The sequence below is a fragment of the Chiloscyllium punctatum genome, chromosome 3, assembly GCF_047496795.1.
Source record: "Chiloscyllium punctatum isolate Juve2018m chromosome 3, sChiPun1.3, whole genome shotgun sequence".
In the NCBI taxonomy this organism is placed as follows: Eukaryota; Metazoa; Chordata; class Chondrichthyes; order Orectolobiformes; family Hemiscylliidae; genus Chiloscyllium; species Chiloscyllium punctatum.
In genome coordinates, this window is record NC_092741.1 from 6,885,326 (window position 1) to 6,897,659 (window position 12,334).

General features: G+C 44.6%; 1 protein-coding gene across 1 annotated transcript in view; it reads right to left on the reverse strand.

Moving 5' to 3' along the window:
- Window positions 1-12,334, reverse strand: part of btbd9 (BTB (POZ) domain containing 9) — a 195,129-nt gene that overhangs the window by 35,137 nt on the left and 147,658 nt on the right. Inside the window, exon 8 of the mRNA XM_072550147.1 lies at window positions 6,212-6,401. Within this exon, the coding sequence (XP_072406248.1) occupies window positions 6,212-6,401 (190 nt within the window). The remainder of the gene's footprint in view (window positions 1-6,211; window positions 6,402-12,334) is intronic.

Genomic DNA, 12,334 nt, shown 5'->3' on the forward strand with positions numbered 1-12,334 from the left:
CCAAAACAGATCCTTGTGGTACCCCATGAGTAACTGAACTCCAGGATGAATATTTCCCAGCAGCCACCACCCTCTGTCTTTTTTCAGCTAGTCAATTTCTGATCCAAACCACCCTCAATCCATGCCTCTGTATTTTGTGCAATAGCCTACTATGGGGAACCTTGTCAAATGCCTTACTGAAATCTATATATACCACATCAACCACTTTACCCTCATCCACCTGTTTGGTCACCTTCTCAAAGAACTCAATAAGGTTTTAGATTAGATTACTTACAGTGTGGAAACAGGCCCTTCGGCCCAACAAATCCCCTCTCACCCTAAACCTATGCCCTCTAGTTCTGGACTCCCCCACCCCAGAGAAAAGACCTTGTCTATTTAGCCTATCCATGCTCGTCATGATGTTATAAACCTCTCTGAGATCACCCCTCAGCCTCCGACGCTCCAGGGAAAACAGCCCCAGCCTGTTTAGCCTCTTCCTCTAGCTTAAATCCTCCAACCCTGGCAACATCCTTGTAAATCGTTTCTGAACTCTTTCAAGTTTCACAACATCTTTCCAATAGGAAGGAGACCAGAATTGCACGCAATATTCCAACAGTGGCCTAACCAATGTCCTGTACAGCCACAACATGACCTCCCAACTCCTGTACTCAATACTCTGACCAATAAAGGAAAGCATACCAAACACCTTCTTCACTATCCTATCTACCTGCGACTCCACTTTCAAGGAACTATGAACCTGCACTCCAAGGTCTCTTTGTTCAGCAACACTCCCTAGGACTTTACTATTAAGTATATAAGTCTTGCCTTGATTTGCTTTCCCAAAATGCAGCACCTTGCATTTATCTAAATTAAACTCCATCTGCCACTTCTCAGCCCACTGGTTCCGAGGTAACCCTCTTCGCTGTCCACTCCTCCTCTAAGTTTGGTGTCATTTGCAAACTTACTAACCGTACCTCTGAAACTGACATCCAAATTTATATAAATGATGAAAAGTAGTGGACCCAGCACCGATCCTTGTGGCACTCCACTGGTCACAGGCTTCCAGTCTGAAAATCATCTTTGCAATCCTATCCTCTACATCTCTGGAACTATTTGGAGGCTTATAGAAAACTCCCAACAAGGTGACCTCTCCTTTCTTGTTTCCAACCTCAGCCCATACTACCTCAGTAGATGAGTTCTCAAACATCCTTTGTGTCCCCCAATACCATCCTTGACTAACAATGCCACACCTCCCCCTCTCTGGGCTAAATTGCCCATAGCATTCAAGGATTTGTAGGTTAGGTAAATGTAGAGTCACAGGGTAGGGCAATGGGTCAGGGTGGGTTACTCTTTGGAGGTTTGGCGTGGACTTGTCGGGCCGAATGACTTGTTTCCAAACTGTAGAGGTTCTATTCTGTGAGAAGGGTCCTGCCTGAAACATCGACTGTCTTGTTCTTCGATGCTGCTTTTTCCAGCTCTACAATTTATCAATGCTGACTTTCCACCACCTGCAGTCCTCACTTTCTCCAAGTTGCCCAATTGCAGTCAGATACTGGAAAGATGTGAAAAAGCAGGGGAGTTGTGGTGGGTGACTTCAACTTTCCTCTTATTGACTGGGACTCAGATTGAGAGCAATTTGTTAGTTATGTCCAGGAGGGCTTTTTGAGATACTATGTTGACAATCCAACCCAAGAGGAGGCCATACTAGACCTGGTATTAGGGAATGAGCCAGTATGGGTGATTAATGTTTCAGCAGGAGAACATGAGGGCCACTCTTATTCTTGTCCATCACTACTCAAAATCTGTAACCACATGTTCAATGGTACTCTCTGTCTGTTCCTAGTCTCACAAGCCTATGGCATGGGGGGTAATCCTGAGATCAGTGACCTCAAGGTCCTGCTTTTTAGCTCCGAATTACAAGAATTGTCTTCGCAGGACCTGTTCCTTCTTCCATGTGGCGTTAACTCAATATCATACAATTACACGGCTATTCCTTGAGGCTTTTCCTTAACTAATTCATGCTTTATAAATTCAAAGCTGAAAACATACTTTTTTTAAATTAAAAGTTCATTTGCTTTGAAAACTGCTCACAATGAATGGTTGTAACAAATCCCACCACAGTAACCTAAAACAATCAACGGCACTCAAAATCAAACAATCACAACATGAAAGAATTCAATTTCCCCGATCTCCAGATGTTGATTAATGGATCCTTTAAAATGTTTCAGAATCGAGATCCCATTTTCACCAAAATGAACCCATTCTTTCTTGGAACGTTCCCTACCTGAGGTTCTCTTCAGTGATGGTGGTGAAGTAGAGAAATTAGCATGTATTTCAGCTCCATTTTACTGCTGCTACTCACTGGTACTTTTTAAAATTCATACATGGGACGTGGACACTGCTGACTATCCCAGTATTTATTGCTCGTCCCTAGTTGCCCCCTTGAGGAGGTGGGGTTGAGCTGCCTTCTTGAACCGCTGCAGTGCGTGTGCTGGAGGTTGACCCATAATGCCCTTAGGGAGGGAATTCCAGGATTCGGACCCAGAGACACTGAAGGAATGATTATATGTTTCCCAGTCAGGGTGGCGAGTGGCTTGGAGGGAACTTGAAGGGGATGGTGTTCTCATGTATCTGCTGCCCTTGTCCTTCTAGATGGAAGTGATCATGGGTTTGGAAGGTGCTGCCTGAGGAATGTGGTGAATTACTGCAGTGCATCTTGTTGATAGTACACACTGCTGCAACTAAGCATCGGTGGTGGTGGAGGGATTGGACATGCTGTCAATCAAACCAGCTGCTTCCTCCTGGATGGTGTTGAGCCTCTTGAGTGTTGTTGGAGCTGCCCCCATCCAGGTAAGTGGGGAGTATTCCATCACACCCCTGTCATGTGCCTTGTAGATGGTGGACAGGCTTTGGGGAGTCAGGAGGGGAGTTACTCACCGCAGTATTCTTAACCCCTGACCTGCTCATGTAGCCGCTGGGTTTATGTGGTGAGTCCAGGTGAGTTTCTGGTCAATGGTAACTCCCAGGATGTTGATAGTGGGGGATTCAGTGATGGTAATATGATTGAAAGCAGTGGTTGCACAGTCATTGTCTGGTATTTTTGCAATGCCATTTGACAGCTCAAGTCTGGATACTGACCAGATCTTGCTGGATTTGAACATGAGCTGCTCCAGCAACAGATGTGTCTTTTATTTTTAATTCATTCACAGGATGAGAGTATCATTGGCTGGGCCAGCAATGTCTTGCCCAGATGGCTGTTCAGAGTTAGCTGTTGCTGTGGGTCTGGAGTCACATGTACACCAGACCTGGTAAAAATGGCAGTTTCGTTCTCTAAAGGGCATTAGTGAAACAGACTGGTTTTTCAGACTCTTAATTCCAGATATTTATTGAATTAAAATTCCACCATCAGTCGTGACAGGATTCAAAGCCCCAGAACATTACCTGGGTGTTTAGATTAACAGTCCAGCAATAATACCACCAGGTTATCACCTCCCTGGTGCTGAACACTGGGTAATCAGCAGTGAACATCCCCATGTCTGACCTTATGATGGAGGCAAGGTCACTGATGAAGCAGCTGGAGATGATTGGGACTGGGACACTCCCCTCAGAACTCCCACAGAGATGCTCTGGAGCTGAACTGACTCAATCACAATCATCTTCCTATGTACCCAGGTATGATTCTTACCAGTGAAGAGTATGTCCCCTGATAAGCACTGATTCTGGTTATGCTCAGGCTTCTTGATGTCACACTCGGTCGAATGCAGCCTTGATGTCAAGAGCGTCCTTCTCCCCTCCCCTCTGGAATCCAGCTCTTTTGAGGTCAGGAGCTGAGTGACCCTGGGTAACCCAAACTGGGTGTCACTGAGCAGGTAATATTGCTGTTTAATAACACTGTTGATGACACCTTCCATCACTACTGAGGATCGAGAATAGACTGATTGGGCAGTAATTGGCCAAGTTAGATTGATCCTGCATGGGAGACTGATAGCAAAGGTAAGAGCCTGTGGGATTGATCCAGAACTGGCCGAGTGGCAGAAAGCTGAGGGTGATGGTCAAGGGGTGCTTTTGCAACTGCAAGTCTGTGTTCAGCGGGATTCCACAAGGGGCCTTTGCTATTTGTGGTTTATGTAAATGATTTATACTTGAATGTCGAAGGGCTGATAAATAAGGTTGCAGATGATACAAAAGTTGGTGGGGTGATAAATAGCAAGGAAGGTAACCTTAGAAACCAGGAGGATATGTCAGGGCTAACCAGGTTAACCAGGGATAAAGAGAATTCAATCCAGATAAGTGTGAGGTAGAACCATTTGGGTAGAACAAAAAAGCAAGAGAATACTTGGTGAGTGGGTAAGGCCTTGGGAAGCATCAAAGATCAGCTCTGATGAAGAATCATCTGGACTCAAAACGTTAGCTTGCTATCTCTCCATGGATGCTTCCCGAGCAGCTGTGATTTCCTTTTCAGTAGCGATTCCAACATCTGCAGTAATTTGCTCCTATGAAGATCAGAGGGTCCTTGCTGTGCACATACACACATCCCAAGTGGATAAAATGGCTCCGACGACTAGTCTCTATAAAGCTTGGCACAGAGTTTAAGATTATGCTAGAAATGTATGAAATGTTGGTTAGGCCACAGCTAGAATATTGGAAACACATTAAAGAAGGGATGTGACTACACCAGAGAGGGTGCAGAGGAAGTTTACGAGGATACTGCCTGGCTTCAAGAGCTTCAGTTATGAAGAGAGGTTGGGTAGTCTGGGGTTATCTTCCTTGGAGCTGGGAAACTGAGGAGTGACATGTTTGAGATCTATACAAGTATGAGGGGCCTTGATAGAGTAGGTAGAAATAAATGTTCCCTCTTGGTGAAGGAATAAATGACGATAGGGCATAGATTTAGGGTAAGGGACATGAAGCTTACAGGAGAGGCGAGGGAAGTTATTTTCACCCAGAGGGTTGTGGGAATCTGGAGCTCACTGCCTGTTAGGGTTGTACAGGCAGACACAGTCATCACACTGAAGTCGTACTGAAATGTGCACTTACAACATTGACACATACAACACCATGGGCTATTTGCTGGAAAATAGGATGAGCACAGTTAGGTGTCTGGTTTTGACTGGTATAGACTCCATGAGCCAAAGGGTCTCTTTGTGTAGATCTCTATGTCCTTTCATTATTCAGCCCATACCTTTCCTAGTATCAAATAATTTTTGTTCTAATTGTTATCTGTGAACATTTCCTGCTACTGATATTGCATCAGCTGAGCGATATTTGTTGGGTATTTCTAGTGAACAAAGGTATATCATTTTTTATTAATTTATGTATCTGTATTTTGAAACTGTTTGCTGCAAGTTATGTAACTTGGAGTTCTTGGTTGGACATGTGGGTTTGTTTGTATGTTTGGAGTTGAGCATTAGCTTTTGAGGGAGAACTCCAAAACCCATAACCCCACTCGATAGAGAGTACCAGTGTTTCTAGGCTACTACCGAGTGTAGGTCAGGCTGCATCCAAGGTGCATGAAAATCAATGTTCCTGATGAAGGGTTCCGGCCTGAAACCTCGATTCTCCTGCTCCTTGGATGCTGCCTGACCTGCTGTGCTTTTCCAGCAGCACATTCTCAACTCTGATCTCCAGCGTCTGCGGTCCTCACTATCATCTACTACCTAGAGTACTTAAGGTGAGGACTTTCCAGATTGATCAGTCTGGACTAGGGAGTTTTTCAAGAGGTATCTTTCTCCAAATGTTGGAGACGTCTTTTAACAGAGAAAAATGTGTTAAGGAGCAATCCTAAAACAAGGAGTATATACTAATGAAATTATCACAGATCAAAGTGTTGGGAATGCAGTCAGTAGAGAAGAAATGAAGTTATTTGAAGTTTAAAAAAGGATAAGGACCTGAAACAGCACATTCCAAACCCACGACACTTCCATCTCTAAGGACAAGGGCAGCAGTTACATGGGAACACCACCCCCTCCACGTTACCCTTTGAGCCAGTCATCATCTTGACGAGGAAATAGATTGCTGCTCCTTTATTTTTACTGGGTCAAAGCCCTGGAGTTCCTTCCCTGGCAGCACTGCAGGGGCTCTTACATCCCAAGGACTGCAGCAATTCAAGAAGGTTGCTCACCACCACTTTGTCAGGACAATTAGGGATGAAAACTGACCTTGTCAGGATTACATACAGGAACACACAGGTTAATGCAAACATTAGTCTTGGACAGTATGAGCTGAGTGTTACCTCATGGTTCCAATCATGAAAGGCTGTGCTAGCTGTACCACAATAGCTCCACTTCCCAGCTGATGACAGGTGTAACCAGAATCCCAATCGTAATTCTTTGTATCTCCATTTAATAATGCATTTCGAGTACGACTGACTCCTTCTGTTACTGTGGCACTGGCACCAACTGTGGCCACGTTTTCTGTGGGAACTAAATCAAAATTGTGTTAAATACAACCTCAGTCAAATCTCAAAACAGAGAGGGTCTGCAGGTGGGTACGTGACTGCAGGGAAAAGTCAAAGGGCTAACAACAAAGTGAGAGAACAAACAAAAGTGGTTGTGCCAAGAACAAGTGTACATTTTTGGCAAAACCATCAAAGGTAAATAGATTACATGTATGGCTTCTCCGACATGAAGCTAAGTGCAAGACGAGAGCTCCAAAATTTCAATATCAAAAGTTTAAGTATGTGAAAAAAATCAACAACCTGGGCATTGAGTGGAGTGGGAGCATCTGGGCATTCGTGATCTAAGCATTAACTGGTTGAGAAGAATTATGGACGAGGATGTCAAAGATGATTCAGAATTTGACAAGAAGGAAAAGAGAGGCTTTTAGCAGGTACAAAGGGAGCAAATCAATAGAGGCTGTAGTGGAGTACAGCAAGTGCAGGGGGTATCTTTAGCAAGCAGGGGCTGAAGGACAACTAACTTGGTACTGCTAGTGGGAGGCAGTCAAGAGTTTAATAACGAGTGTTCAGAGGCATTATGTTCCTGTTAAAATGAAGGGGAAGGCCAGTAAGGTTAAGGAACAATGAATGAATATTGAGGCTCTATTCAAGAATAAAGAGAATCTTATTTTAGATATTGACAGCTAGGTTCAACTGAATTTCTTAATCAATACAAAGTGTGTCCGGACATTCTTAAGAAATAAATCAGGAAGGCAAAGAGGGGATATGAGAATAGCATTGGCAGATAAGGTTAATGATAATCCAAATGGACTCTACAAATACACTAAGAGCAAGAGGCTTGCTAGAGAAGGGTGAGGCCTCTTAAAGATCAAGGAGGTTGTCTTTGTATTGACCCCCAGGCAATAGGAGAGATATTAAATAAATAATTTGCGTTAGTTTTTACTGTGGAGAAGGAACTAGAATCTAGAGAATGCAGAGAAATAAACTTTGGTGTTTTAAAAACACTTCACATTTCAGATGAGCAAGTTCAGGAGGTCTTAGAGAATATAGAGGCATATAAATCTCTAGGACCTGATCTAATGTATCCCAGAGTGTTCTGGGAAGTAAGGAAGGAAATTAAGAGACCCCTTGCAGAAATATTTGCATCATCTCATACCAAGAGTGAGGTGCCTGCTGACTGGAGGATGGCTAATGTTGTACCTTTGTCTAAGAAAGGTTGTAAGGAGAAACCAGAGAACTAGAGACCTTTGAGTCTGACTTCAGTTGTGGGTAAATAGTTGGAGGTGGTTATAAAAGATAGCATTTATGGACATTTCGAGAGGCAAAAATTGATTAGGGATTGTCAGCATGGTTTTGTGTGAGGAAAATCTTGTCTCACAAACTTGATTGAGTTTTTTGAGGAAGTTACCAAAAAGACTAATGTTAGCAGAACTGTAGATGTTATTTATTTGGATTTTGGCAAAGCCTTTGACAAGTTTCTGCTTGGTAGACTAATTAGTAAAGTTAGGTCACATGGGACTCAGGGTGTGCTTGTCAATTGGATACATAATTGGCTTAACAGCCAGAAAGAGAGTGTAATGGTGGAGGGTTGTTTTTCAGACTGGAGGCCTGTAACCAATGGTACTCCACAGGGGTTGGTTCTGGGTCCTCTGGCATTAGTCATTTATATAAATGATTCGGATGGCAATACAGAAGGCATGCTTCATAAGTTTGCAGACCAGACCGAAATTGGTGGCATTGTGGACAGTGAAGAAGGTTTTCTAAGATTACAAAGGGGTCTTGATCAATGGGTCCCTCTGCCATGAAAAATGGCAGAGGGAATTCAATCTGGATAAATACAAGGTATTGCATTTTTGGTACAAACAAGGGTGAGGCTTATACAATTAATGGTAAGGCCCTGGGTACATAGAACATAGAAGAATACAGCGCAGTACAGGCCCTTCGGCCCTCGATGTTGCGCCGATCAAAGCCCACCTAACCTACACTAACCCACTATCCTCCATATACCTATCCAATGCCCGCTTAAATACCCATAAAGAGGGAGAGTCCACTACTGCTACTGGCAGGGCATTCCATGAACTTACGACTCGCTGAGTGAAGAACCTACCCCCAACATCTGTCCTATATCTACCCCCCCTTAATTTAAAGCTATGCCCCCTTGTAATAGCTGACTCCATACGTGGAAAAAGGTTCCCACTGTCAACCCTATCTAACCCCCTAATCATCTTGTACACCTCTATCAAATCACCCCTAAACCTTCTTTTCTCCAATGAAAACAACCCCAAGTGCCTCAGCCTTTCCTCATAGGATCTTCCTACCATACCAGGCAACATCCTGGTAAACTTCCTCTGCACCCGTTCCAGTGCCTCCACATCCTTCCTATAGTATGGCGACCAAAACTGCACACAATATTCCAGATGCGGCCGCACCAGAGTCTTATACAACTGCAGCATGACCTCAGGACTCCGGAACTCAATTCCTCTACCAATAAAAGCCAGTACGCCATATGCCTTCTTCACTGCACTATTTACCTGGGTGGCAACTTTCAGAGATCTGTGTACATGGACACCAAGATCCCTCTGCTCTTCCACACTACCAAGTATCCGACCATTAGCCCAGTACCCCATCTTTTTATTACTCTTACCAAAGTGAATCACTTCACACTTAGCTACATTGAACTCCATTTGCCACCTTTCTGCCCAGCTCTGCAGCTTCTCTATATCCCGCTGTAACCTGCCATATCCTTTCTCACTGTCTACAACTCCTCCGACTTTCGTATCATCCGCAAACTTGCTCACCCAACCTTCTAACCCTTCCTCCAGGTCATTTATAAAAATGACAAACAGCAATGGTCCCAAAACAGATCCTTGCGGAACACCGCTAGTGACGGCACTCCAAGATGAACCTTTGCCATCAACTACTAAATTCTGTCTTCTTCCAGCCAGCCAATTCCTAATCCAAACCTCCAACTCACCCTCAATGCCATATCTCTGTATTTTCTGCAGTAGCCTACCATGGGGGACCTTATCAAACGCCTTACTAAAATCCATATATACCACATCTACCGCTTTCCCCTCATCTACCTCCTTAGTCACCTTCTCAACGAATTCAATAAGGTTTGTGAGGCACGACCTGCCCTTCACAAAACCATTCAATAAGGTTTGTGAGGCACGACCTGCCCTTCACAAAACCATTCAATAGTGATGGAGTAGTGATGGAGGACAGAGGGACTAAGGAGTTCAGGTACATAACTCTTTGAAGTTTGCATCACATGTAGACAGGGTGGTTAAAAAGGCTTGGGCAGACTTGCCTTCATTGCTTAGTCCTTTAAGTACAGGAGTTGGGACATTAGTGAGGCCTCATTTGGAATACTGTGTCCACTTCTGGTCACCCAGTTATAGGAAGGATACGATTAAGCTAGAGAAGATTCAGAAGAGATTTACCAGGATGTTGCCAGGTATGGAGGGTTTGAATTATAAAGAAAGGCTGGATAGGCTGGGACTTCTTTCACTGGACCGTAGGAGGTTGAGAAGTTTATAAAATAACGAGGTATAGATAGAGTTAATGGGAGTTATCTTTTCCCGAGAATGGAAGATTTCAAGATTAGGAGACACGTTTTTAAAATGAGAGGAGAGAGGTTTAAAGAAAAACAGGGGAGGCAATTTCTTTACACAGAGGGTGGTTTGTATGGGGAATGAGCTTCCTTAGGGAAGTGGTGGATGTAGGTACAATTACAATGTCATTGTACCTACATCCACCTTCAGGAAGGGCTCATGCCTGAAACGTCGATTCTCCTGTTCCTTTGATGCTGCCTGACCTGCTGCGCTTTTCCAGCAACACATTTTTAAGCTATTCATATACCCATCCAAACGCCTCTTAAATGTTGCAATTGTACCAGCCTCGGTCACTGCCTCTGGCAGCTCACTCCATACACGTACCACCCTCTGGGGGAAAACGCTGCCCCTGAGGTCCCTTTTATATCTTTCCCTTCTCACCCTAAACATATGCCCCATAGTTCTGGACTCCCCGACCCCAGGGAAAAGACTTTGTTGAATAAGATGACAGAGAAGTACTAGAAGTTATTTAACTCATAAATTTGTATAAATTAACTAACTAAGCAGAAATGGCTGGGCAGGTGATGTGCTGTAGCTGTATGATGTGGGAGCTGGCTGATCCCATTGTGAACAGCAGTGACCACATCTGCAGCAAGTGTTGGTTGCTGGAAGAACTCCGGCTCAGAGTTGATGATCTGGAATCTGAGCTTCAAACACTGCGGCACATCCGGGAGGGGGAGAGTTACCTGGACGCTTTGTTTCAGGAGGCAGTCACACCTGGGAGATTAATTAATTCACATTCAGCTAGTGATCAGGGACATCAGAGTGTGACTGTAAGTAAGGCAGGTAGGGGGACCCAGAGTTCAGGAGTGGAGGAGCCTCAGCCCTTGACCTTGTCCAACAGGTACGAGATTCTTGCTCCCTGTTCGGATGAGGAAAAGGGCTCTGGACAGGATGAGCCAGCTGACCAAGGCACCATGGTGCAGAAGGCCATTCAAGAGGGGGGAGCTAATAGACAAGTAGTGGTTATAGGGGATTCTATAATTAGGGGGACAGATAGTATCCTTTGCAAGCTGGATCGGGAGTCCCACAGGGTGTGTTGCCTGCCCGGTGCCAGGGTGCGGGACATCTCTGACCGGCTTGAAAGGATATTGGAGTGGGAGGGGGAGGATCCAGTTGTTGTGGTCCACGTTGGGACTAACGACGTAGGCAAAGCTAGGGTGGAGGACCTGTTTGGGGATTATCGAGCACTAGGAAGGAAATTGAAGAAGGTCATAATCTCTGGATTACTGCCCGAGCCACGTGCTAATTGGCAAAGGGATAAGAAAATTAGGAAGTAAACACGCAGCTAAGAGATTGGTGTGGGAAAGAGGGATTCCATTTCATAGGACATTGGCATCAGTTTGAGAACCGGGGTGGATCTGTACTGATGGGACGGTCTCCCCTGAACCAATCTGGAAGCAGTGTTCTGGTGAACAGGATAAATAGGGTGGTCACTAGGACTTTAAACTCGTGAGTGGGGGGGGGAAGGGAAAGGGAAAGCAACAGGGAGTATGGAGCTAAGTAGAAAGATAAGTAGCAGGGAAAGTCAGGGAAAGTCCCAGATGATTGGAAAATTGCTGTTGTAACCCTCTTGTTCAAGAAAGAATCAAGACAAAAGATGGAAAGTTACAGGCCGATTAGCCTAACCTCAGTTGAAGGTAAAATTCTAGAATCCAGGGTTGAGAATGAGATTTCTAAATTCTTGGAAGTGCAGGGTCAGATTAGAACAAGTCAACATGGATTTAGTAAGGGGAGGTCGTGCCTGACAAACCTGTTAGAATTCTTTGAAGAAGTGACAAGTAGGTTAGACCAGGGAAACTCAGTGGATGTGGTCTATCTAGACTTCCAAAAGGCCTTTGATAAGATGCCACACGGGAGGCTGCTGAGCAAGGTGAGGGCCCATGGTGTTCGAGGTGAGCTACTGGTATGGATTGAGGATTGGCTGTCTGACAGAGGCAGAGAGTTGGGATAAGAGGTTCTTTTTCAGAATGGCAGCCGGTGACGAGCGGTGTCCCGCAGGGTTCAGTGTTGGGGCCACAGCTGTTCACGTTATATATTAATGATCTGGATGAAAGGACTGGGGGCATTCTAGCGAAGTTTGCCGATGATACGAAGTTAGGTGGACAGGCAGGTAGTACTGAGGAAGTGGGGAGGCTGCAGAAAGATTTAGACAGTTTAGGAGAATGGTCCAAGAAATGGCTGATGGAATTCAATGCGAGCAAATGCGAGGTCTTGCACTTTGGAAAAAATAATTGAGGCATGGAGTATTTTATAAACAGTGAGAAAATACATAAAGCCAAAGTACAAAGGGATCTGGGAGTGCTAGTCCAGGATTCTCTAAAGGTTAATTTGCAGGTTGAAT